This window comes from Podarcis vaucheri (assembly GCF_965113315.1).
Source record: "Podarcis vaucheri genome assembly, chromosome: 11".
NCBI lineage: Eukaryota > Metazoa > Chordata > Lepidosauria > Squamata > Lacertidae > Podarcis > Podarcis vaucheri.
Window position 1 is genome coordinate 20,520,295 of NC_138749.1, and position 27,987 is coordinate 20,548,281.

At 44.2% G+C, this 27,987-nt stretch overlaps 1 protein-coding gene across 4 annotated transcripts; it reads right to left on the minus strand.

Annotated features, from left to right (window-relative positions):
- Window positions 1–554: 554 nt before the first annotated feature.
- On the minus strand, window positions 555–27,447 carry HMGCS1 (3-hydroxy-3-methylglutaryl-CoA synthase 1). Of its 4 annotated transcripts, XM_082191748.1 has the most exons (11): window positions 27,292–27,415; window positions 23,904–24,027; window positions 14,077–14,534; window positions 13,054–13,179; window positions 12,176–12,340; window positions 9,452–9,620; window positions 7,605–7,775; window positions 6,507–6,613; window positions 5,236–5,361; window positions 4,318–4,481; window positions 555–2,563 (listed from the first exon to the last, which is right to left on the minus strand). In XM_082191748.1, exons 3-11 carry the CDS (start codon window positions 14,522–14,524, stop codon window positions 2,471–2,473), a joined length of 1,569 nt encoding a protein of 522 aa, XP_082047874.1. In that variant the 5' UTR covers window positions 14,525–14,534; window positions 23,904–24,027; window positions 27,292–27,415; the 3' UTR covers window positions 555–2,470. The 4 variants fall into 4 exon arrangements, with proteins under 4 accessions (XP_082047874.1, XP_082047873.1, XP_082047872.1 ...); XM_082191747.1 differs by lacking the exon at window positions 23,904–24,027 and having other exon boundaries at window positions 27,292–27,447; XM_082191746.1 differs by lacking the exons at window positions 23,904–24,027; window positions 27,292–27,415 and adding an exon at window positions 19,460–19,600.
- Window positions 27,448–27,987: the final 540 nt, after the last annotated feature.

Consider the following 27,987-nt stretch of genomic DNA (forward strand, 5'->3'; position numbering starts at 1 on the left):
CTTGGGTGAGTTTAGACAGCATGTTAATAAGGTCTGTTAATATAGGTGAACTCTTGCCTCCCATGCATTGGGTACTGCGGGAATCCTTTAGAAGGTCTTCCTGTTAACACTATTATTAAATTTATTACCTGCCCCTTCACTAGTAGGTCCCAGGATAAGTTACAACTATTTAAATTTCAGCCTTAAAAACAGTTAAAGCAATTTTCTGTCACAGGAAGAGGGCAGGTCCTGAAAATACACATCTGTAGGCACCCAATATTTTACCCACTGTTTTTCTCCTCCTCCCATGTCTGTAACATTGTGATCTGTGATTTTCCTAAAGAGAAATTGTACAATTATAAAGTTGGAAGGGACTGCAAGGGTCATCTAAGTCCAACCCCCCCCCCCCGCTGTTCAGGAAATATTGAGGTTCACCCTGTTCCCTTCTAATTCCAGCAGGGTAAGTCTTGAATGTGGAGGCCAGTGACAACTCATCTGCTTGATCAGATCTGCCCTCTGGGCAGCCACAGTTCATCCTCCTTGGTTTGGATACAAAGCATAACTACACCAACATGGGCAGTTCAGATAGCTCAGTGTTTATTTTGTAAGGCATCTGCTTCATTGCTTTTGAGGTTTATAAACCTTAGATTTGGTGCTGCTGTTTTTAGCCTGTCCATTGCCTGCAATGGACTTGATACATCGCCAGCCTGTGAACAAAACCAAGCTTGGGATCCTCTCCTTTGTTTTATATAGCCACAGCACTTGGCACAATTGGACAAAAAAGTGGTGTAAATCAAACTTTTTTTCCCCCAACAAGCCGTAACAAACCTAAGTAATTTGCTTCAAAAAACAAACTACAGAGCCCCCAAACACCGCATCTTGTAACTTAGCACAGTATGCATTAGTTAAGAAGTATTTCAAAGCAAAATAAAAACAGGACAAATTGTGTAAGTTTAGTGTAAACACAATGTATTTTACAAGCCAGGAGCTGTCTTTCCCTTTGCTTCCAGTTCATCCAGGCCCACCCAATATACTTGCAATGGCCAAAGCACTTACACTACAGCAAGTGTATGTTAATAAACAGGACCGTTCTAGAGCAGAACAACTTGCAGGCCAAAGGCACCCCTCACAAGCCCTGTATATGCCCAGCCAGGTTCTCAACACATACCATTTCCCCCCCAAGTCTCTGGTAGGCAGCCAGCACAGGTCAATTTTAGCAAGCGCCCAACAAGCCATCACACATAGCTGGTGAGCAGTGTTCAACTCAATGGGCCACAGGTTGTTCAGGCCTATTCTAAGGTAAGTGCTTTGAGGATTGCAGCCTTTTGAGTATTCCTTGCAGAAGTGAAATGGAGTTTTAAATATGTTTGAGATATGAAGCTATTTATACATGACCTCAGAGCTACAGCTTGCAGAACCCCACACCACACAGCTAAAACAATCGTGAGGAGCAAAAAGTTCAGGATCAAATCATGGCTCTTGGGCTGAGCTTTTGCATTTTTGTAGAAGCAGAGTATGGCAAAGCCTGCTCTTAAGCAACCTTTATAAAAGATTACATACAAGAGGTTCAAAAGGAATTAACTTTCCAACTATTTCTAAGTAGCCACCAAGAGCACTTTGGGGCAAGAGAGAGTGTTCTCTCCCCAAATGCATGCACTTCTTAGCTTTGCAAAATGATTTCTGGGAGGTGAGAGGAGCTTTTAATATTATAAGCATACAACTGGAAACCATGTCACAGACCTCCAACTTTCAAGATGGGTTTGAACCAATATGTCAAGGGGGGGGCACTTTCTCCAATTAATAGCACCTTGAAAAACAAGTCAATTATCCCCTTTCAAATGCATAGCATGTTTTGAGGGGATGGAACAAGGCTTGTATTTAAGAGACCGGGTGCTTATACTGTTAAGGCACATAGGACCCTAACATTTAAGATAAAATGACTCACAAGTAGCTTTAGGTCACATTAATTTTTCTCCATAATGGCTTTAAAAAGTCTCACCTCCACTCTGGATATTAATTCATTAAAATAGAGTAGGGCAAGCACAACTGAAGTCTTCCCAAGCTTAAACTAAACACAAATATTCTTGTGGCACCTTAAAGATTAAGTGATATATTTTTACAGCATAAGCGACTGTAGACCTAAACTTAAGATGCCAAAAGGCTCTGCTGTCTTTTTTGCTGCAACAAACTAACATGGCTACCCCTCTGTAAATTTAAGTACCTATTCTTGAACATTTGCTGTTGTTTTAAAACAGTTGTTTCTTAGAAAGAGCCCTTGGTCATTTCTGTTCCAAGGAGCCAGCAAACTTTTTTTTAGTGTTATTTAACTACGTATCAACAAACTGCATCAAAAGACAGAGCCTCAAGATTAACAGTTTTTCATGCTCCCAACTAAGCAGTACTGTACAGCAAAACATGGGTATTAACAGTTACTCCCGTGTACATCCCCAGCCCTCCCCAACTTTTCCAACTCCCACCTCACAGAGGTCTCTTAATGCTCCCCATTGGAAAGGGAAACAGCAACGGCTTCTGAGTCTGTTTTTGCAGGAATTCTTGGTACTTTCTTGGCAGGGCTAGGGATATGCTGGAAGGGGGGGGGGGAAGCCACAGATTAGAACACATTATTAAAAAGCACAGCTGCCAATTATCTTACTTTAATTTTGTTTCAAGACTCATTGAGAAAGCCCCGGTATTAGGCAACAGTAACTTAGTTCCAAATACTTTGTCCAGACAATTCTCCATTGGAATCTATCCTGCACAATAAGTTTTCAGAGTTGGACACAACATAGATTATATTTAGATTTCTAGAACTAATTTGAGAACAGCAACGTTCCCGTCTTAGAAGTTGTTCAAAGAATGTCAGGTTACACAGCAGCCTTCTCCAACAGCTGGAAGGCACGAGTTGGAGAATGCTGGGTTGAAGATTTGCATCAATATTATCGAATTTGGTATTCTGTAATGGGGTTGATTACAACAAAATGGACAAGTATCTGAAATGGAGGAATCACTGACAGAAGAAAATCCAAAGAATATCATATCCCAGATTTATAGCGTATCCATCAATTATTGCAATGATTTTGATAACTTTCAACAGCAGTATCATGAAATAGTTGGGCATGTTTTATAAAAGGGAAAAATTCTGCCATTATCCATGTCTAAATGTAATGAAAACCCAATCTACAAAGAGAGATGGGATATGAGGCCACAAAAACTAAGACACAAAAACTAAGACAGAATTCACAAGGTAAATACTGTAATCAGAGGAATTGTGTCTTGCTTAGTGCCAAGTATTTTTCTTTTTGCATTTTGGTGTGGTTTCCCTAAAGTTTCTAGATATTGGGACAGGACTGCTGAGATTACTTGTGAAATTTCATATTACAGGCTTAAGAAAGGATTTAAAAAATATCTTGCCGGAGCTGATAAAATATGTTAGTGTAAGGGAAATACCTGTTATTTTATCAATGACAGCAAAATATTTTGTATGCCCGACAATGGAAGTTGGGCAGAGTGCACAAGGGATGGGGGGAGAGAGAGAAAGAGACTGACAAACTGCGGAGGTAAGTGGGAGAAGAACCAAATAACGTAAGAGCAGGGAAGGGGGGGGGGATGTGTGATCTGACAGGGTTTATAGACTTACTGGAAGAGCAGTTACACATCCGCTACATGTGCTTAATAGTCTGTAATTTAGTTTTGGTAACAAAGAGAAATAAAAAAAGGAAAGGTTAGCAAAGAGCCACCCTTTGCTGTGGCTTCTCCACCCATAATGGAGCAGGGAATCATTTTTAAAGAGGTTGAAAGCAGACCACATCTTTGAACATTCCTTCCTGGAAAGCATGTTCCCCTCCTCTTTCCCAGGCCCATGTGCACCTTAGCTTCAGTCCATAGGTATGCCAGCACCAACTTTAAACAGTAGTTAAGGGTTACTGGTTTCCCTGCTTAACCAGAAACTGAAGAGGGCAGGCAGGGAAACAGGCAGAGGGCCTTCCAGGTAGTGGCGTCCGCCCTGTGGAACGCCTTCCCATCAGATGTCAATGTGATATATAACTATACATCTGAAGGCAGCCCTGCATGGGCAAGTTTTTAATGCTTGATGTTTTATTATACTTTTATATCTGTTGGAAGCTGCCCACAGTGGCTGGGGTACTATTATCAATTCCACTCAAGCAAGGAAACTGGTAAGCCTAAACAACTGTTCATATCAGTGCCAAGATATCTATGAATCACATTAAAGGCAGATTGGGGTGGGGGTAGTGTTCAATTCTGCGGTCTGCTTCTTTAGGAGTGCACTAACCCTTGGATGTTTTAAAAGGATAAATTAAAGAGACTTTTTACACTTACCTCATGAGCAAGGCCCATATGAACAACTTCCACTCCTGCTTCCAAGGGCCCATCACCCAGCACGGGGCGACGAGCATAGGTCCTTCTGTGTTTTTCATCCACTCGCACCAAGTACCATGTTCCCTCATACAGATCATCCACTGAACATTGTGGAATATAATTGGCTATAAAAAGACAGAACGCAGCAGCTCTAAATAGAGTTTACTCCTGGTGTTAGCTTAATCTTTGACCTCACTACATACAGAGTCATCCTGGAAAAGTTCTGGTTTCTTTCATCTTGTGCAAGAGACACACACCATGAAGGGATTAGTGCTACGTCACATGGAAGTGCAGAGAACTGAAGCAAGTTGTGCTTCATCTTCAGATGCTTCAAGGGTATTGGGAAGGCAAGCGCCTTCGCTGTCTTCTCTATAAGAAGATGCACAGCAGGCTTGCAACGCTCCCAAAGAAGAATATGAAATGCCTCCACCCCTCCATTATCACACTCTGGTGGAGCTGTGGAAATGGGGCACACAAGACACTTTTGTCAACTACTTCAGTGCTTACAGCACAATTAGATTTTCAGATCCACCATGAAGTTGTTAATCTGAAGACATGAGAAGTTGAGAACCAGGTCCTGCTGTCCTCTTGATTGCGGTTTTAATTCATGGTTAATTTATAAGTCCACGTTTGGCATGAAAAGAAAAGCCTTTTGCCAGTTCAATATGGACCGAGTTACCTAAATATTTCAAGTCAAAGGTGTAAACATCATGTTGTTATACATCTCTTACAACAACCAGAAGGCTTGGAAGCCAACTTTATTATTTTAAAAAGGGAAATAAGCTTTTGGGGTCTGCTTTATCATCAACGGTTGCCTAATAGAGGCTATCACTGAATTTATGGCAGACATTTGCCGAACTTAATCCCACCATCACTTACCTAAGTGATGAGTATCTTGTCTAAGCATCATGTTTTCTGCAAACACCTCTGGCGAGATGCATTTCCTTGAATCGAGCCTTGCCTTCAGATCAGAGATGCTTGCTGTTATTTTATCCAGAGAAGAGCCTGCAGTAGAAAGCAGTAACTTACGTTTTCTAGAAAGAATTATTAGTCCCTTCCAACTCGACAATTCCATGATTTGACAATGAATACAAGTTAGAAGAATACAAGTTAAAGAATACAAGTTAGAAACAGCAGCATCTTGATTTCTTATTATACTATGAAAGAGCGGGGGCTATTTTTCCAACATAACCCTCTTGGAATGTAGCTAGCTATAGTAATACTGTAGTAAAAGTTCATTAATTGTTATATCATAGCACGCCCTTTCCTAAGTTCTCAAAACCTCATAAGAGGCCAGAGATGAGGCCAGATCTGTTGTAACCCAGCAACACCTGGGCAGCAAATCCCTAGCCGCTGACACCCAATAACCTATGGAGGGCTAAGAACTTAAGAGGAGCCTGCTGGAAGAGGCTACAGGTTCCACAACCCTGGGCTAGACTCTGTTCAGAAATAGGAGTTAGGTTCCTGCCAAAATGGCTCACAAGCTAGAGCCTGCCCAAAACCAGCCTGCCAACATCACACTGCACAAGGCTACACCTTAGCACTGCAATAAGATTCACCATTATTACCATAAGCAATGCATTCAAATTTATGCAAGATGTTACATAGCAAGGCACCTTTCTTAACCCAGCTATTTAGTTTTAGTGGCAACTTCCTCTATTCTTAAAAACTGCCCAGAAATGGAGATTTATTTATTTATGAAAAATATTTATATACTGCTATATCCAGAAGTGATTTATAACAATAAAAACACAAAATCGTACCCAAAAAAAACCTGTTAAAGCTAGCATTTCCTAAACTGGATCATCTATCTATGTAGATTAATACCAGAGATAATTCAAGAAGTATAAAATAATATGTATTATAGCATTCCCTTATAACAGTATTTCTGCAATCATCACTGAGCATATAAATCATCCCCACTGTGCTATAGCAGTCATAACCCAAAGCTAGATAGACTCAGTGCTTTTCGTTGCACACTCTTAATTGTGTACAACAAGCCATTCTTGTCATAAATTACTGCTAATGGGTTCTTCAGCATGTTGCTTGTATGAACTCCCTACAAGAATTAAAATACTGGCTGGATACTGTCAGTGACACACTAACTTTAGAAGTGGTTGTGTATAGGAAACCTTGGTGATTTTACTCACCAGGGGTTGCATCTTGGCTAACTTTGATGGAGTAGAGGGTAGCAGCAAACCCAGAGCCGTAAGAGAAGACTCCAATCCTCTGTCCTGCCAGTTGCTGAGGAGAATACCTGCACGCCAGAGAACAAGGTGTTAGTGAAAAGCACATCAGAGAAGATTAATACACAAATATTTTGTGATTATTTGTCTTAAAAGATTTAGTTGGCTTGTTCCTAGATTAATGAAACCTGGGGCACATAGAACGCTTCCTTCCACCTTCATCCCCAATCTCAGTGCCAGCAGCTCTAGGTAATAAGCTGTCTCCATCCTGTACTGCCTTCAAATCATTTCCTCTCTTTCTGCTAAAGCGAAACCACTGGCCATGTAATTATCTTCAAACGTGTAGGAGTTTAGCTGAAGGCTATTGGTTCTGCCTCAAGTCAAAGATTACCAGTGTTCAGACTCTTCCCTCTTTCTTCAGCTGCCAAGTCTGGACTTGCACAAGTGAGTTATGCCAAATAACTTATGCTACATGTGAATACTAAGGAAATGCAGAATCTGGCTACAAAGATACACAGATGTTGATAAAACAGGTGTGCTAGTCTTAGTTTGTTTGAAGCAGCAACAGCAGCGTGGAGTGTGTTCCTGTGGAGCACAGTTCCTACTGCTGTCTGCCCAATATAGGTAGTTGCCACCTATATTGTTGGAGAAGTTTTAATCTACAATTAAGTCACCTTCATGCTTTAAATTTTGTCATTCAGCTCAACTATACGGTTACAATTGTCACAGACTTTTCAACAACTTTGTACATCACCTTTAGATGGTGTTTAATTAGTTTCAAAAGGCAAGAAGCAGCAAGGTTCAGCACTGCTTGGTAGTTGCACTCATATCTGGGAATTATTTCCTTCTGAAGTGTGGTGTTAAAGTTGATCGCTCAGTGAAGAAGGGAAGGCACCCTGTGCATGCTCAAAGGCACTCTGCTTTTTACTAATTCATAAGAAGAATGTGGGGCTGAGCCATTACCTAAAGCAAGCCTGTCCTTTAGGAATCTGATACCCAACGTCAGTCAGATAATTATACAAACACCTCAAACCCAGCTTCAGATCCTTCCTTCATACTTACTGTGCTAGGATAGAAGCAAGGCAGCCATAGACAGAAGGCGTGTACATATTTCCATTCTGATTGGATACAAGCAAGGAAGCTTTGGTTTTCTGATTGAAAATCTCAGCACTGGCCTTCATAAAAGCTTTTTCCACATCACGGTCAAAGTAGGTGTCTTCTAGTTTTATATCTCTGAAGATAGCAAGCGGAGCACTTAGAAGAAAAACTAATAACTTGAAAGACTACTAGAGCAGAAGGCTATGAAAGCTATAAACATACCTCATCTGCTCTATTTGATTTCTAAAGTTATCCCAGGTTGGTTGTTTTTTTTAAGGCACCCAGATTGTGCTACACAAGACATCACTTTTCCTTCAGTCATGCGTATTTCAATTTGATATAGCCAATTTATTATACTGAAGAACAGGCACAATTTTAACTTGATGTCACACACTGCAATATTTAGTTCCAATACTAACTTTCACATTGGCCGTGTTCAGGCAACAGTGAAGGAGCTGCTCCTCTCCTTCTGTTCTCAATGTGCCTCAGTGCAATGTAAAAGTCTATAAAACCATTGTTTCCATTTTTTTTCTAAACCAGAAACTTTGGTTACAACCTTTGAACATTAAGAGACACCTACTGGATTCAGGCTGATGGCCCATCTGATCCCGTATTCTGTTCTCAAATGGCCCGCCAGATGCCTGTGGGAAGCCTACAAAACAGGGCATGAGTGCAATAGCCCTCTTCTGTTCACAATCCCCAGCAACTGGTGTTCAGACGCATATTGCTTCAGATCCTGAAGGTAACATAGCCGCTGACAGCCTTGTCCTATCATCAGTTTGTCTAATCCCCTTTAAAGACTTCCAAGTTGGGAGCCATCACTAAATCTTCTATAATTTAACTATGTGCTATGTGAAGAGTTCTTCCTTCTGCTTGCCTTGTATCTTACAAACTTCAGGATCATTGTGTGTTATGAAAGCAGTACTTGCTTTCTCCATACCATACATAACTCTACACACCTCTTTCATGTTTGCCCCACCCTTACTGACCTTTTCCCTAAACTATGAAGCTTCAAAGGTTGCAACTTTTCTTCACAGAAGAGATGTTTCAGTCCCTTCTTCAGTTTGGTTGACCCTTTCTAACACCTTTTCTAGCTCTTCAATATCCTTTGAGAAGAAGCTGGAATCTTAAACTTTAAACCATGTTTTTAAAATGCTAGCTTGTCTTGCAGCCAGTATCCAGGGATTCCCCATGTTTGGTCCAAAATGGAAACACAGGTTTTGCAGACTTTCCACAGTGCATTCAGTCATATGGAGAAGGGGGGAGAGAAATAGTTGTGTGTGTAAATGAAAGCCTCATTCGCCTATCAGCTTATTATACAATCATCCAAACAAGGCCAAGAAATGTGTTAGCCTTGATGGTGCATTTGCTGCAACAGAATAAGATAGCAAAAGAGAGTCACTTACTAAGAAGTAAATTCCACACATGGACTTACTTCCAAGTAATGGTGATTAGGATTAAGCTACACCGTAGAATAACCTTATCCTCTTTGGGTTCCCCAGGCTATCTTCACATATTAAAATCAAGCTAACTGCTCCCAGTTTGTCGACTATTGTTAAAAAATCAACCTAGTGATACGTTCTTTTCCACCTAATTTTTTCCAAGAAATCTTTGCATAGGATGAACCTTATCAAGACAAAGTTTCAGGCAGCTATGAAAGGGCATTCCAGATCCACTCCCTTAAATTTTAAGAGCTGTATAAAAAAGATCAAACATAAAATAGATCAATGTCAGCTATAGAACTCCTTCCAGATACAAGTTTATGGATGTTTCGTAATGTCTCTCTTGTACTGAAGAATTTTCTTATTTACCTAAAAGCTTCCAGGCCACTATAGATGCCATTTTCTTTTGTGGGTGTCTGATCATTCAGAAAGTCATTCAGCAACAGACGAGCTACAGATTTCTGTACAAGTTTGCAGTATGGAGAGTGAAAGATCATGAAACCAAAGTCATTCAGGGTGAAGTCTTTGTCAACTCCCTCTGAAATAAAAAAAAGAAACAGGACATGGATGCTATTCTGCGTAAGTCCTATGTACACTTACTTGGGAGAAAGAACTGAACGCAGCAAAGCTTATTTCCAAGTAAACAAGCAAAAGATCAGGCTACAAGTTTTAACATTTGTGTATTATTACTTCTGCAATATGAAATTCATTTTATGCTACCTTTTATTTAAAATCCCAACTACCGTATTTTTCACCCTATAAGACGCACCTTTTCCCCTCCAAAAATGAAGGGGAAATGTGTGTGCATCCTATAGGGCGAATGCAGGCTCCTTGGCTTCAGCAGAAGCAACGCGAAGCCTCCGGAGCCTGCGCTCTTTGAGGCTGTCTGCTCCTCTCTTGAGGAGAGTCTGCTCTTTGAGGCTGGCGGTGGGGGAAAGCAGCGCTTCCCCCATTGCCAGCCCCAGAGGATGGGGGGCAGCGGAGAGGCGCGCGACGCCTTCCCGCTACTCTCCAACCCGGCTTTGAGGCTGGAAGTGGGGAAAGCAGCGCTTCCCCCATCGCCAGCCCCAGAAGACGGGCTTTTCAACGAGGTGGGGGAATTCCCTCACCTCCTGCAAAAGCAGGCAAAAGCCGCACGCTCTTTAAAGGGGCTCCGCGGCTTCTGCTGGCTTTTCTAGGAGGTGGGGGGGAAAGCCCGCAGGAGCCGTGCAGCCTTTAAAGAGCGCGCCACTCTTGGGGGCTTTTCCCCAAGGAGGGAGAAGGGACTGACTGGCCGAGTCCGTCCCTTCTCCCTCCTGTGGGCTTTTGCGGGAGATGGGGGAATTCCCCCACCTCCCGCAAAAGCAGGGAGAAGGTCTTGGAGTAGCGAACAGCTGCGTGCAGCCTGTCCACTGCTCCCAGAGCTGCTGGGGGGAAATCATATTTTTTACCTTGATTTCCACCCCCTGAAAACTAGATGCGTCCTATGGGGCGAAAAATACAGTAAATTTGGGATCGGCTCAGATCTTTGCTTAGAGCAGGGATGGGGAATTTATGGCTCTCCAAAACTTGGACTACACCTTCCATCATTCCTGACCAGTGGCTATGCTGGGTGGGGCTGATGTGAGTTGCAGTTGAACAACTTCTGGAAGGTCACAGGTTTCCCATTCTGGTATTGGAGATTAAGTACATTTTAATCCTCTGCTCCAACAACTTCTCACCCTTCTCACACCTTACCTTCACATTTCTACTGTGTGGCACAACTCATTTGCTTATGGCATACTTGTCTACAGTGGTGCCTCGCAAGATGAAAAGAATCCGTTCCGCGATTCTCTTCGTCTAGCGGTTTTTTCGTCTTGCGAAGCAAGCCCATTGACAGCCTAGTGGATTAGCGCTACAGCGGTCTAGCGGCTTTCCGTGATCAGCTGTTAAGCAGTTTTTTCAGCGGAACAGCTGATAGGCGGCTTAGGAAAAGGGGGGGAGCGAAAAAAACCCGCGGGGACGCACAAGATTTTTTTGTCTTGCGAAGCAACCCCATAGGGAAATTCGTTTTGCGAAGCGCCTCCAAAACGGAAAACCCTTTCATCTTGCGGGCTTTCCGTCTTGCGAGGCGTTCGTCTTGCGGGGCACCACTGTACTTCCTACTCCCATGCTGTTGGATATGCTTGGAACCAACTCTTGTGTCCGTCAACCTGGCCTCAGAAGAGCCCTGGTGTATCAGACTGCAACCCACCAAGCCTAGCATCCTGTGCTCTCACAGAGGCCCATTAGATGCCTGTGGGAAGCCTGCAAGCACAACCCAAGTACTGTCCCCATATGTGAGTCCCAGCAACTACTACTTAGCAGCATGCTGCCTCCAAGAGTGAAGGTAAAATGGAAGACACTGTGGTTAGTAACCATTGATAGCCTGAGCCTAGATCTTCCTGCCCACACCCCACTCTTGAAACAAAAAGATTTCCTCCTAATCAACCTGTTTCTTATCTATTGCTCCACTACGGCACTACTCATCTACCCCATTCTCACCATTCATTGTCAATTCCTTTAAAAATCCACCCCATCCAGAAAAGGCTGCTCCCCTACCTTAAGAATATCATGACAAAGGGGAAGAGACCACTGTGGCTCAACCAAACAAGGAGCTTCCCTGCTAGAAATATTATAGCAATGAATGCCTGCCTAGGTTTACTTTTTTCCTCCTCCTTGAAGCCAATCTCTTTTCTTTTTGTCTTCTCTATTTTAGATTGTAAGCCTAAAGCAGGGACCATCTTATTACTGATCACCACAGGCCACCCCAGAACCCTTTTGCAGCTGAAGAACAGGGTAAAAATACTTTTCAAAATGAAATCTAATACAGGGCATGTTCAGCAGTAACCCCACGCTGCAAGGGCAGCTGTGTGAACAACGGGCTATAGTGTGCTTGTGGTAGGCATTCAAACACAAGATACACTGCTCTCCTGAACCAGCAGCAGAATTCTGTGCAGTCGTTTGCCATAACTGGCAGAATGGTTTTTAAGTCTGTGACAGTTTTCCAAATTCTGTGGAAGAGGACAGGATCCGAGAAGATGGGGAAAAAAGAAACACCTTGATTCTGCAATGGTACTTTCTAGCAAGACATACCTTTCTGCCACTGAGCATGGATTTTTTTGCGATAGACAGTGTAGCAGCGATCTAATGCACTGAGGTAGCATTGTATGGACAGTTTCCCATCAACCACAGGATACTCAGATACCATATCAGGCTTATAGAAATCATAGGCATGCTGCATGTGGGTCCCTCGCAATCCTAGGGAAAAGAAGCCAGACTTGAAAGAAATGCTGCAGTGAAGTCCATTAATAAGGTACTCTTCTTACCTCAAAACATGACTGACATCCTATGCCCTTTTAAAATGTGGGGTTGGGGGTTGGGGGGTATATTGGGTTGTTGGTTTTTTTTTTTATTAGGTTGTGGTTTTATATTTTGATTTTATTCTGTGAACCGCCCTGAGACCTCCGGGCATAGGGCAGTATATAAATTCAATAAATAATAATAAAAATAAAAATAAGAAACTTTGTACAACCAAAGATGAATCTGGTGGATGTAGGAGGTGGTGGTGAACAGAAAAGTTATTCCACTTCCCAATGTGATCAGGAAAAAGAATACTAGAATACTAAATGCCGAGCACTACAGTTAGCTATTTGTTAATATTTTAACAGGCTGATGTTCCAGGCAGCTCACTTGCAGAGATTGCAGCTCATATGAGTAGACTGCTTATGTGAGTAGTAGAGGAGTGGACACGTGCAGGTTTATGGCTTTCATTCTGTGAACTGGAAAACTGCTTAATTTTCCTCATAAGGGCAAACCAGCATAGTTTGCAATCTAGGAAAAGGCAATCTAGCACTAGCTTGCTCTCTTGGCATTTCACAAGTGAAGAATGCTTGCACAAGCTGTTCATTTGAACTAAAATACTGCTGGAATCTGCTCTATGAATAATATTTAGCCTGCAAGAGAAAACTAACCTCTCTCAAAAATAAGAGGTGCATTTGGTCCCACAAGCATAGCAACAGCACCGGCTCCTCCAGTTGGCCTAGCATTTCCAGTCGCATACACTGCTATGTCTCCAGCAACAACAAGTGCATAACGCCCTGAAAAACACAAACAAATGCTGTAAAAAAGCTGCATAAAAGTCATTTTTAGCTGAGGCAACTGCTGACTACATTGACTGCAATGCTATATACACATGTACTTGGAAGCAAATCCCTTAACAGTAGGCCCTACAGAATTCAAAGTAAATATGCAGAGAATTGGGCTACGTGGTCACTGGGGAAAAGATTACAAGAAGTCAATCTTAAACTCCCACAGCCACCAATTAACATGCACAATACTTAATGCGTACAAAGTTCTTCTCACACAATTCTATTTGTCATACAAACATCCTGTTAAGCAGATCATTTTTGACCAAGGAACAAAATTGAGGGCAATTGCAGATGGGCAGCTTAGGAGTCACCAGAAAGTTTGGAAAGAGGGGGGGAAAGGTTCCAATTAGCATAAGCATTGAATGCTACAGTACCGATTCAAAGTATGTTATCCAACCTGATTCCACCAGCTAGTTTGCATTGCAACCAATAGTATGATCAGTACAGATGAGTGAAGTGCTGGCTCAGCACAAGAAACTATTAACAGGTTTAGTGAGATATGAGCCAATTGTATTCCTGCAAAATCTTACTCCCTGCTTGGTATTTGCAAAGGATCACTGCCCTCTGCCTTTTTTTTACTTCTGAACACTAACATAGTTTCCTCTTGTAATATCCACTAAGCATGAATGAGCACAATGGACTAGGAATTAGCTTTTATCAAGCCCTCCTGAAATCACAAGAACATCACAGCCAGGACTTCATAGTCCTGAAGTGACTGTTATTTACAGGATTACATTTAATAACATTTAAATTCCATATCTCTGTATGCCTTGTCTTTCTTTTTCTTTTCTTTTCTTTTTTTGGCAAATTCTAAGAAATACTGCTTGCTTGAGATGTCAAACGTACCATCCCAGGAACTGGATTCAACCCAGTTGATGGCATTGAAGAGTGCAGCAGTGCCACCATAGCATGCATTGGTTGTGTCAATGCCTTCCACGTCTGTGTTGCCAGATTCTTCAAAAAGCTGCATCAGGACAGTCTTTACAGATTTGGACTTGTCGATGATCGTCTCCGTTCCAACTTCAAGTCTCCCAATGCAGTTGTAGGAGAGACTGTTCCTTTCCATAAGCTTCTGGACTGCGGTGAGGCAAAGCGAATTGATATCCTCCCTATCCGAGCAGAAGCCCATCTTGGACTGACCCAAGCCAATGGTGTATTTCCCTGCATCCACGCCATCAAACTTCTCTAACTCTGCCTGGTCAACATATTGGGAAGGGAAGTAGATCTCCAAAGCAACTATTCCCACATCTTTTGGCCAGCAGGCTTCAGCATTCACAGGAAGAGATCCAGGCATGGTGGTGCAGCTGAAAGAAAAGAAGTTAATAGTGCTTATTTGAATAGAGTGAGCAAAGCTTGATCCTGTGCACGCTTACTTAGATTCAAGTACCAATGCATTCAGTGAGGCTTACTGAAAGCACAAGGGCTGGAGATTAAAAGTTTTGATAAAATATTTTGACTCACAAGCAGTCCAACAACTAATAGGACAATGATCATAAAAGCAGGTACACAGAATAACAGAATTAGAAGTGAATCCAAAGGTCATCTAGTCCAACCCCTCAAAGCAGGAAAGACACCTGGCAGAGTGTTCAAAGTAGGAAAAGCTACTTGGGAGCAGGAGAGGAATCTGACAGTTACACTATAGTCTGCACAGCTGTAATTCTGCCCACACTAATCACTGATTTTAAAGAGACCAGGGCTACAGCTGCTATCCCAAGCACATTTTAACAAATTGCCATGTATGTAGAACTGGAGCAGAGCTATTTTATCCCAACCTCTGCTGTCCAACTGATATATAGGCCATTATTAGCTCACACTACAAGTCTGTACTTGCAACTGTACTATTCAGATTGAGAAGATCTCTTACGTCAGACACTCCCAAACCAATTTAGACAAGTAGGTAGTCTTCTAGAGGGGAACAACACTGTGTACAGCCCCATAACCATAGACATTCCAACCTGCAGCAAAGAGGCCGTGCCTTTCTAGTCAGCATTTTAAAAAACACTGCACCACCAGGGTCCTCTTGTCTCTGTGTTACATAGAATAGAATCTTGGTTAACCTCATTATACCATCTACTGGCAGTTAACCCCCCAAATGAAGAAAAAACAACAATCTGACTGTTGCAGAAAGGGGAGGAGAATAAAGGCTTGCAGCTGCTCCCTAAAAGTAATATAAACCCATCCCTTTGTAATGAACTGTGGAGCAGCCTTTCAGATTTGAACAGCAACTGAAAATCATATGGTATCTGCATGAGCATGTATTTCGTTCTTTCCCAACTGCAAAGCTTGGAGGCAGAGGAAAAATGCCAAGAATATTCCATATGAAGTTGCCCTAAACTGAGTCAGAGCACTGTTCCATTTACCTAGAAAAGTATACTCCAGGGGTAGGGAACTCATGACCATCCATGGGAGTTGTAATCCAACTTCAGTTAGTGAACCAGAGCTTCCCTATCCCTGGACCACTCCAACTGACAGAGGCTTTCCAAGGTCTCATACAGGGTTTCCCTACCCCCACCCCCAGTCCAACCACTGAAGAAAGTCATTCATTAACAGACTGGGGGTGAATTGGGGACATTCAGCATGTGCGGCTCTTTTTACTGGACACCAAAGAGATTCTGAAGGAGTAAAGCAACATGTACCAGTAGTCTTGCGTAATTATTTTGAATGGCAAATCCAGACATGATCTTTATCTACAGACATGGAACATCCTGTATGAAATGCAAACTTCAAAGAACTGCCAGATGGATAGGAGACAAAAGGTATTGGAATGAAGAGAACTTTATTTCTCCTCATTTCAAGTGGGTAGATCATACTGCCTTAGGGCAATAGAAATCCTAACAAAGATAAAGCGAAGAGGCAGGTAGGCAGCTGAAAGTGATGGGTAGAACTCTTTTCCCTGCATGACTTCTGGGGCTCCCCTTCTGTGGACATTGATCATTCTGCAGACTGGAACCCACAAGAGGAACACCAACTCTGTCCCAGTGCCCATCTGCCTCATCCAACATGCATACAATGGCACAGAAATTTGTAGCGCATGCTTGGAACATTCAGATGTGCTCCTTAGTTGTATGGGACCACCATACACAGCTCACACCACTGTGCAAATGAAGTATGGAGACTTGGGAATAGGAAGGCCAGAAGGAAAAATCTGTGTTATTGAATTAATTCTTGCAGATTTAATAGTCTTGTATTATATTGTTGTTTTGACTAGTTTTCACATTTTTAAGTATGTTTTTTAAAATATTGAATATTAGGGTAATAACTTTTTTGTCATTACAACTTTTTAAATGCTATCTGGAACTTAATAACTGTTAATTCCTACTGTTAATTCAAGACTGGCAGAAGGAAGAACTGATCCGCACAGTACATAACTTACAGAATTTGCTGCAACAAGATATGGCCATGAGTCTTCTAAAAAAGAATCATGGTTAGAGCATGGTGCTGATAATGCCAAGGTTGTGGGTTCGATCCCCATACAGGCCACCTGCATATTCCTGCATTGCAGGGGGCTAGACTAGATGATTCCCAGGATCCCTTCCAACTCTACAATTCTATGATTTTGATTTTAAATTCAGAGATTAGACAAATTTTACAGAGGTCAGTCTAATCAATGATTATTGGCCCAAACAACTTGTTACTTGCTGATGGATCATGGGGATAAACATACCACATACAAGGTTTCTATGTTTGCTTTCACAGCCCAATAGTTTATACAAAATTTCATTGCACTGGGTCCAGTGTGCTGGGGACCACTTATGCTACAATGAAGCTCAGCCTAGCTGTTTGAATTTTTGTGTTCAATAGTTTTTAGAAAATGAGTTTAACAGATCAACTGACAAAGCTAAGTGGAACCTCCAGATTCAAAGGCAGTATCTCTCTGAAAATTAATTGCTGGGAAACAAGAGCAGGGCAGGGCATGCTACCTACACGTCAGCACCACACTCTAACCAGCTGAGTTAAGTCAAGCCCCAGTTGTGGAAAACGGAGTTGTTGAAAAAACAATCTTCATAATCAATGACAACTTAAGAAGAAAACAAAGTAATATGGAGTCATGACTCTGAACATCCATATAGACAGCAGTCATTTGCCTGCAGTATCAGCTTCTTCTTGGCCAGTAGTTTGCCAAACTATTCCTCATATCCATTATGAAAATGTACCATTGTAGAATGGTTGAAATTAATGTCATCAAATCACCCCACCAGTAATAAAAATGCCCAATAATGCAGTAAAACTTGGTTTCTTTCTCCATCTGAAAAGAAGATTGAAACCCTTCCTGACTCATGCATTCTTTAACTAAAAACTAGTAATTTGAGAATGCCCAACATCCTGCAGAACAAAAACACAACACAGAAACCATCTCAGCCATCCAATCAGTTGCTCACCTACAACCATCAGTACTCCAAGACAGCCCTTTGCTACAGCCCTCCATTGGCACCAATCTCTGAGAAGATTGGTGATGGCTTTTAAATACAGCCCTTCCTAGGGAGGTGTATGCTCCTCCCAAGCGAGTCTCCATTGGGCAAAAGGCAGAATGATGCCTACTTAAATTTACCTGATTTGTGCTTGTCTTGGTTTGACATGGCCTTAATCTTACCAGCTCTCCATTCTTTTTGTGCTGCTTACCTCCAACCCAGAGAAAATAGCAACTATCAGACAAAACAATTTATCTACTCACTCTTAGAAAGTTTATACAATGCTTTGCTAACTAAGGACCCAAAACAACAGTTTGACAGCCTCTCCAGGAACGAGGATTGACAATGGGCAACTACCAAATATCACACTGCCGAAGTTAACACTACATGTTCCTCAGTGTTATATGGTCACTGAAAAAGTGTGAGTTTCAGCCTGGTAGTGTCACAGCAAATCTGCTTCACCGGTGTGTCCTGCAGGGAAAAACAGTGAGTCGCACTCACTGTCTGCTTCAATATGTATACACAAGAATCCCTTTATCAATGGCTTGGGTCTCTTAGGGGGCAAACAACTGCATTAGAGCTATGTTGGCAAAAGACGAAACAAATCCCTTCACAAACATAAAATCTAATTGGAAAACAACTGTTTATATCAATTATCTCTACTATCCTGAGTCACTTCAGATAATATTTTGTTACGAAACAAATATAAAAATAAAATGTAAAGCCCACACAAGCAGCAGATCATTCAACTATCCACAACTGGACTAATGTTCTGCACACCAATCATAGCCCTAAATACCAGAAGCCTGCCTGGATCATCAAGTTTCATATCCAGATATAACAAGCCCTGGCAACTCCACAATTCTGGCAGAAAGCACAGAGGTGTGGCAATCATTTGCCACTTATGTTTAAAAAAGAAAAATGTGGCTATCTATGTTACTGGAAGGATACCTGTGCATACATGACAGAAATACAACCAGTGAACCCTTCTTCCACTGCTAAGGAAACCTCCTTCGGTCAAATGTCTTACGAGTCAGTTGGCTGCTAAAACCAGAGAAGGGCAGGTAACAGGCACAAAGAAAACATGAACACAGTGGAGATTGCTTCCAAGTAAACACACACACACACACACACACACAAGCATGCCATGAGGCTTTTCTTTCTTTTTTGTGGGGTGGGGGAGCAAATAGCTTGGCAGCATGTCACATGCTTAAGGTTCCCGGTGCAGACTTGGAAGAGATCGCAAGGATCCTCTAGTCCAACCCTCTGCACCCAGCTGAACCCCTGGAGCGCCGTTGCCAGTCGGTGCAAGAAGACACTGAGCTGGACGGATCAATGGCCCAATTAGACAAGGCAGCTCCCTTCGCTCTTGTGAGGGAAAGGAGAAGAGAAAGGGGAATTGGGAAGAAAATAAGCCTCTCCCCCACCCCTAATTATCTCAAGAGAGCTCTGTAACTCCTCTTCCGTGGTAAGGGACCCTTTGCCTCAGTTTCCCTGTCAGGCAGGCAGAGCACCCTCCCACTCACCCATATAACTGAAGGGGCGGTGGCAGGTCCCATTTGCCTTATGACCCCCCCCCCTACACCTCACCCCTAGGCCTCAAGTAGCCAGAGAATGGCTTCCATTCGCACCTGAGGCCTTTGCCTCCGTTTCCCTGTCAGGCTGGGCGGCCGCACGCCCTTCCCTCATATATAAGCCACCCAGATGAAAGTCCCCACCACCACCACATCCCTCAGGAAACACCGGGGCAGAAGCTTCCGCGTCCTCACCGAGGTCAAGGCCGGCCCCCGCCCCTTCCTCCCCAGCCGCGCTTCACTCACACGCAGCGAAACCCCATCACCAGCTCCGGACGGCACCGGGTCGGCCCAGCGCGCATGCGCTCCTCATGGCGGGCCCTCTGGCTCCAGCCCGCCGCTGTCACCTTGAAAACGCGGCGCGCGGCCGCCCGCTCGCTGCCTCCCTCGGCCGCGCCCACTTCCCCCTTTATTCTGACGCGGCAGAGCGAGCCACGCCCCTGCCTGGCTCGAGGGCGTTCTGCGCTCGCGCGCCCCCTCACTCCGCCGAGCGAAGGCAACGGGGGAGCCCGAGCCACCGCCGCCGCCTTTTTCCTGGGGCTACTACTACTACTACGCGTTCGCTTCTGAGAAGCGGCGCACGGATGTGTAGGCGGGCGGCGGCTGCTGCCGAGGACGATACGAAACCAGCACACAGGGAACGCTTGGGAAGGAGGGAGGGGAAGTCCCGGCCACCGAGGTCACGCACGGGGACCTTTCACACGTGACGCAGGGCAAACCCGGATCGGCACCTCAAAATGTAGGCAACGCCTCCTCCGCCTGTACTGTACTGTACATAAAGAAATGGTGTTTTGTGAAGGACAGCCGCCTTTAGTTACTTTGCCATGAGCTGAGCTAGAACTTCTACTGTGCATTCAAGGAAACAAGCACGCGCCCAACCCTGCCACCTATGTTTGCCATATTCAGACGTATCACAAACACACCCCTGCCGCTGAAGTTTCTTGACCTCCGTATTAAGTAGGAGCATGGCATCAGAGCAGGGATGGGGAACCCGCGACTCCAGTTATTTATTTAGAATATGTCTTACTGGCCTTTCATCAAAAGGCCCTAGGGAGGGTTGCAACAGGACTATTGCCATTTCCATCATCCATGAGCCATGGATGTTGGGAGCTGGAAGTCCCACTTGAGGCAGGGGTACAGATTTCTCCCTGTAAAATTACATGGAAAATATTTTTTTAAATCTGATTTCCGTTTGGCAGACCTACAGATTTATTACTTGAGCTGTGGCTGAAATTATAATTCCTGAGAGGTCACTTTATGAAATAAATGGGGATTCTTTCAAGCTACATAGCTGGCTAAAGAGGGATGTATTTCAATAGAGGTGACCGATGTGCAGAGCTTTGTTTGTAAGCTTGCTGCTTTGCAGTAATAAGGCGAGATGACTGTGAAAGATCCTACTTGTAGAAGGGTCACTTTAGAACACCTTTAAAAAATGTATTACCATGAGCAATTAGAAGATTAAAACTGATATATGAGCAACAGCCTGAATTGTGCAAATTTCCTTTCCAGGAAATCATTAAGCAATTGACTTAATCTACTTATACTATGCCAATCAGAACATCTAGGACATATTCTGTGGTTGGGGTTTTAAGGAAAGGGATATGTATGTGTAGAAGAATTATGCATTTTCCCCTTCCCATCTTTGGCAAGAACTAAACATCGTTGTAGAAGCTTAATGCACTGTTTCATGTAAATAGCTTAGAGGTTTTTGATGACTCAGTAAGCATAGTAATCCTGTTAATAATTTAATTGATAAATTTTATTATTACTTGCCTTTAATCGTATGGTCCCAGGGCATGTTACAGCAATTTTAAAACACCATGTTCAGGCACGCGTCTTTTCCACAAAAAGGTTTGGGGCTATGGGCCACCACCCTTGTATTCACTTTGTCTTCCAATCACAGCAACTTGTATTAAAAAGGTTGAGTGTGGCTCAGGCAGTGAATCCACTGCGATAAGAAGCAGTGCCCTAGCCACATCCTCACCAAGATACTATGGAATAACTTTTAGCGAATGGCTAAAGTTTATCCTTCCCCAGCCTGGTGCGTTCCATATATGCTTTGGACTACAACCCATCAATCCCAGCCAACACAACAGGGGTAGGTTGAGCTCTGAGCTGTCAATATTTCTTTTGTCTCCAACTCCCAGCTTGCATCTCTCCCCCCGCCCCTCATCCGCCAGGAATTTCTTCTACAGGCTTGTTTTAATGATACCCAATTCATATATCCATCAGACACATGGGAAAGCCTAAGGAAGTTTGCTCCCAAGCTGTAGCGTCCTGCCCCGTCCCTCCACCGTCGCATGCAGCATTTTGCTTTTCTACTTATCCCACAAATGCTTAGAATGCATTGTAGAGCCCCTTCAAGCATCAGTTACACCAGGGAACATAGTTAAGAAAGGAACTGTGTCCAGTTCTGGGCACCACAGTTCAAGAAGGACACTGACAAACTGGAACGTGTCCAGAGGAGGGCAACCAAAATGGTCAAAGGCCTGGAAACGATGCCTTATGAGGAACGGCTAAGGGAGCTGGGCATGTTTAGCCTGGAGAAGAGGAGGTTAAGGGGTGATATGATAGCCATATTCAAATATATAAAAGGATGTCACATAGAGGAGGGAGAAAGGTTGTTTTCTGCTGCTCCAGAGAAGCGGACACGGAGCAATGGATCCAAACTACAAGAAAGAAGATTCCACCTAAACATTAGGAAGAACTTCCTGACAGTAAGAGCTTTTCGACAGTGGAATTTGCTGCCAAGGAGTGTGGTGGAGTCTCCTACTTTGGAGGTCTTTAAGCAGAGGCTTGACAACCATATGTCAGGAGTGCTCTGATGGTGTTTCCTGCTTGGCAGGGGGTTGGACTCGATGGCCCTTGTGGTCTCTTCCAACTCTATGATTCTATGAAATGTTTAAAATAAATAAAAGGAATGGAAATAGAATAATAGGGCTAAAGCAAAACCAGCACATGACTTGAGACTGCCACAAGTTGGTAAACAGTATGCACAAGCTGTTGACATAGCTACCAAGTGCCCAGAAAATGCTCACATGCATCTTTCAGGTATGCTAAAGGCCTGGACAAGAGAGAGCAGACAAGTCCACTTCTGTTCACATAACCATAAAAATCATAACAACTGCGAAGGGCCATTAGTCATCATTTGCTAACTTACTGTACGTTTTGCTGCTCCAGAAGTACTCGGTGTTCAAAGATTTTGTACATCTCAGAATCTAGCACTAAAAACAGCTACAAGGCGTCACTGTCTCACAACTACAAGGGTCACTATATATCTACGAGCAAACCCAGCAAGACCTCTCCCCCAGACAGAGAATCTGAAAGCCTAAGCAGCCCTCATTTCCTTTTCTTCATGAGAGTCGGGAATGCTCCACCCCAGCCTGGGGTAGTCACTGTCCACAGCCTGCATTGCTATGTTGTCAGACTACATTGCTCATAGTTTGGGCCTGGCTTACTGCAGCAATGGCAGCCTCAGGCGAGTGGACATGTCCTGCAGCTTATTTTTTACTGGTTTCCCCCACTTCTTCACCCAGAGGCGTCAGGAGCCCACACGGGGAAATCCAACCCTATGAAAGTGAGGCTCTTACAAAACCTCCCTGCTGCCAGACCTGAAACAATTCAGAGAGGCACTTTCATCTACTTGCAGCTCACGTTTTTAGGCAGCAGCAGAATACTTCTGAGCCAAACAAGGAAGAACTGTATGCAGTCCGATTTCTCTAGTCATCTCAGGGAAAGGGGGCAGGGAGAAGAGGAGAATGAGGACACATTAAGATTAATATAAAATAAGAGTTTTCACAAGAGAAACTTTCAATTTCTGAGCTGCCAGCTGCAGCAAAACACAAATTTTAGCAAGAAAAAAATTACATGGAAAGACCAAAAAGAAAGCATCATCCTCAAAGCTAGAAAGCCTCTTGAAGTTTCAGGTTTATGCCAGAATAAATCTACTAGGCACAACACAGCATCCATTTTCCTTCTTGTCCTACAGACAGGCTACCCTAAGGGGGAAAATCTCAAGAGGCACTTGCTGTCCCAATGTACTTCAGAGGCTGATACAAGAATGCCTCGGCCTTTCAAAACCAAACAATACAATGAAATCACGGTGAAATACTAAGGCATGCTATATGATCAGTTGAAAAACAGACTACATGGTACAGAAAGATTAAATGGGCAGGTACCTCCTGAAAACTGGAGGTACACTGAGCACAAAATCCATTAAAGAAATGACAAGGACATCACCTACTCTGTCTAGTAATGATCCGTGTCCAAGGAAGAAGAGCAACAGGGTGCATGGCGCAACCACAACTACGCAGTCCCACGGATTTAATTGGTAGTGATAGAACTCTTTCCACTGTGATCAGAGACTTTGCTGTAACTAGATGAAGCCAATCAATTTTTTTTAAAAAAACAACCAGACAAGCCACACCTGATAAATGCTCTGCTCTTATTTTAAAACTCAGCATAACAGTGATCCTAGAAATTTAACAACAGGCATCATATTGGCCTCCCTATGGCATTCTGTGGAAACAGGAGGTCACAATCCAACACAAAAGTGGAACACTTCACAAATTTGCATACCCTTGCGCACCAGTCTCCATGGAGATCTCTCGGAAAGATCTGTTAAGATGGACCGTGAAATCATTAAACAAGCTCTTTTAGTTTAAAGCCCAGCAAGTTCAATGGGACTTACTTTTTGGGTTGTGTGTAGAAGATTTTAGCCTTATACTTAGTCCTTACAAACAGTAGAGGGGGTATTCTGTGTCTGACTATACCACTTTAGACTTGCAGGCAGCGACTTGTGAGATGGAACACTCCTAGAAACAAACAAAAAAACAAAACCCTGATATATCTGAAAGAGGACTCTCTGCTAGAAGTATTTTCCCCAAGATCAATTCCTCCCCACACCATATGCAGGGATTTTTTAAAAACAAAAATCCTAGGGAAGATAACTGCAGACAGAAGTGGGCAATTCAACACCAGCAGGCATACCTGCCAACTCCTAATCCAGTTCTGGTCCTTGGTCAATATGCACATTGAAGAAAGCACACGTAGCCATTTTTAATGCTCTAAAAGAGAGGCATTCAGTGTGGCACCTGCCAGATCTATGAACAATTCCCATAATCCCTGATGATGATGTCATGATGGCTCAGCTGGAGTTGGAGTCCAAAACTTGTGGGAAGTACAATGTTTATGACCAGTACTGTAGAAGGACCTGATCCAGCCACTAAAACTGCACTTCTCTCTCTGCTAGAGTTCAGGGACTTCCCTATGGAACTGCTAGTCCCGAGGCTACACCCCCAGAGTAGGGTTGCCAAGGTAGATTTCAATGTCACCACAAAGCTCTAGCAACAGAGAGCTCATCCACCTTTGCTCCACATTTCTATGAAAAGGTCTGGGCTTTCCAGGTCTGTTTCAAGTGGGTTGGTTTTTTCCCCCCTTCCCCTTTCCCCACAGAAACCTGCACTTTACTGCTGAATCAGAGCAAATAGAAATCTTGCTCCAATTCAGTGGTAAAGATTGGGTTTTCTTGGAGAAAGCTTCAGGCAAAAAAGAAAATGATTTAGCACAACCCAGGGAACCAGAAACCTGTGCCCAGAAAGTGTGAGTCAAAAATTAAGTGTGGATGAGCCCTTAATTGCTCTAGGGTTATATGTCTGACCAGACACAAGAAATGCCCACTAGGTTCACAGAAACCATTTACTTCTTAAGACAGCAAGATCTATCAGCTTTAGAGTTCTCCTGTCTGTCCTAGAATGAAAGCCGATCACTAAATCTCACTTGGTAGATGTACTCTACAGTAATTAACAAGTCAGCTGGGCAGATTTATATTTTACAATTAAAATTACTCTGGTTTTAAATGTCTGGTTGATCAGAGGCTGCAGCTGGCTTGTAATGGAAGAAAGCAGGGTTCCTAAAGTAGAAATAATTCTGGTTGGGTGGGACATTATAAGCTTCCAAACACGGATTTTAAAAAGCTGAGAGGTTCTGGTTTTTATTCCAGAGCTCACAAACTCTAGTGAGACACAAGTTTCCCACCACCCAACAAAGACATTGGTGGCTGGAGGGCTGGAAGATGAACTGGTGCTCAGTTTATAGCAAAAAAAACCAAACGCTACTTCTCAGAAGATCTCCAGATCTAACAAGGCAGCCTTTCTGGTTCAGGAAAAGGATTTCGCCACAATTTTTGGGGTTTCCCCATGGCTTCCTTGCAGAAGTCAACCGCAGCTGCCATTCCCAGATACCCACTTTTGGGGAGGCAAACCCCACTGAACTTAGTGGAAATAAAAATAACTGGGTAAATATGTTCCATAGGGCTGCACTGTTCAACAGCAAGCAATTCTTTGACTTGCCATGTCTTACTGACTTCTGTACTTTGGGGGTGTGCTGTCGTACTGAATCATTTTCGGCTAGTATAGGAGGGGGAACTGGCCCAAGCCTCGCTCTCACATTAGTACAGACCCCCACCCACCACAGCTGTTGAAGTGCAACAACCACCATTTTCTGTAGAGAGCCCCCTGGGAGACTTGCTTCCTTGCTCTGTGCCACATGCAACACCAATGCCCCATCTTCCCACCCAGCTGCCACTGGTTTGTCTACAAAAATGGGCAAACTGAACAACAGGTTTTGCGGGGTACCTGCCTGCCCCCTCCCTCTGGATCAGGGCTTGGATTTGTCATAGCATCCAGATGAAGAGCAGAGAGTGGCTTCTTCTGCCTCTGCCACCTTACCTCCCTCTCTCTGGGCAACACAGTAGGGGAGAGGGAGAGTTAAGCGCAATAAATACATTCAGTCGTTTTTTTCCGCCAGTACTCCCTGTCTAGGTGCCATAAGGTGCCATATCTGCACTGCTTCAGAGGAAGGATGCAAGTGAGGGAGGGAGAGACTCCTGTTCCCTTTTGCTCACCCCCTTTCTCTCTGGGTGGAGCAGTGGAAAAAATTGGCTCAGCCCCACCCCATAAACATAGAGAGAGAGAGATCTGAGGGACAGCCCCAAAGAACCCTAGCAAGAGGCTTCCACACCTATGCTCTCCCATTAGGCAGGGTGGACAGGGTTCAGTAGAGAGAGGCCACCCAGAGAGAGTGGGTGAGCAAGCCAGAAGCAGCTGCTCCCAGCAGGGCAGCCACTGCCCCACCTAAAGTGACGATAAGGCGTTCAAACTGGCAGAGCTGCTCTCTCTTGCTTACGGCCTCTCTCTGGGCAACCTTGCTGGGTTAAATCCAGGTAAGTAGTCTCTTACCTGGTAGAAGAGCCTCCTTAAGGGAATGGGCAGGTGAGGAATCAGAGGTAGCTGCTCCTTGCAATCACCACTTGCTCAATTCTACCACCACCGCCACCCCTGGCAACTTAACTGCTCTTTCTCTTGAGGAACAGTGGCATGATAAGGAGGTCCCACCAGAGACATGTTCCCAAGCCTCCCCGCCCAAACAAGCCTGCTGAGTAGAAAATTATTCTCTTTAGCAGAAGCACTGGGCATGATGACATCCTGGGTCCTATTTAGTACTGGAGAACAGGTGTGGGGGACCTTTGGCTCTCCAGGTGTTGCTGATCTGCAACTCCCATCATCCCTGCCCAGCTGCTAGGGCTGCTCAGAGTTATAGTTCACCAATATCTGGAAAGCTAAACGTTCCCCACCCTTGCCCCAGAACAATTATATTCCTTTTAAATGTAACGGGGGGGGGCACATATTACTATCACCACCATCCCAGAAAACAGTCAGCTCTAGAATTGCAAGTACCCCTAAACTTTGATCTGACCACCTTAAAAAACCTAATGGTCTTTGGAAAAATCAAGGACCTAGTTTAGGTGGCAATGCTATTCAGGTCTACTCAGAAGTAAGATCCTCTGAACGCAATGGGGCTTACACCCAGCTAAGCTCGCGCAGGGTTCCAGCCTTCGCCTGAACCCTAAGCACAATTTACCTGGTGACTCCTGCGGGGCTTACTTCTGAGTAGACACAGATGCGATTTCTGGGTTGGCACACCTGGTCCTGGAGGAGGCGGGGCGGGAGAGCTTCAATTTAACACCAAAACCAGGCAGGTGCTCCCTATGCACCGGACGGAAATAAGATCCCACCCACCTGTGTGCGGCGATGGCTCGTTCTCTGCAGGGTCCGCGCACTGTCTCCCAGCTCCTCGTCCTGAATGGGACGCAGCCGCGGCTGGAGATGCGCCTTTAAACCAGCCCCGCCGCCCAAGCTACCGCTTGAAACCGGTGAGCGGCAGCTCTCCCTGCCCAATCGGAGGCCAGCGCGCCGGAGCCTGCCCCTCTTCCCGCTGCTGGCCAATGAGCGAGGCAAGGCGGGGAAAGGAGGCGAGGGGAGGGCGAGAGGAGTGGTGTGAGAAAATGACGCCGCGTGGCCAGAGGGAGGGCGCCCAATGGGCGCGCCGCTAAGGCCCGGACCGGCGAATGAAGCGCGTGACGCGGGTGCCCGGCGGCCAATGGGAGCCCTGATGCCGACTGCGAGGTGAGGGCAGTCGCTGCTGCAGGTCCTCTGGTGAGAAAGAGGAGACGGTCGCTTAGCAACGGGAGGAAGGCGCGCATCTCGGCGAGGCAGCATCGTGTTACCCGAGGAAGGGAGCGAAGGAGGGCCCTGGTGTCTGCGCTGGATGCAGTACAGCGAGGAGTGGCAGTTAGGCAGGGAGCTGAAAACGATATACGAACTTCATATAGGCTGGAAGGAGGCTCCTGCATATTATATTATGAACTGTTTTATTATGAACTGCATAATATATTATGAACAATATTATATTATGAACTATCAAGGAAAATGGCC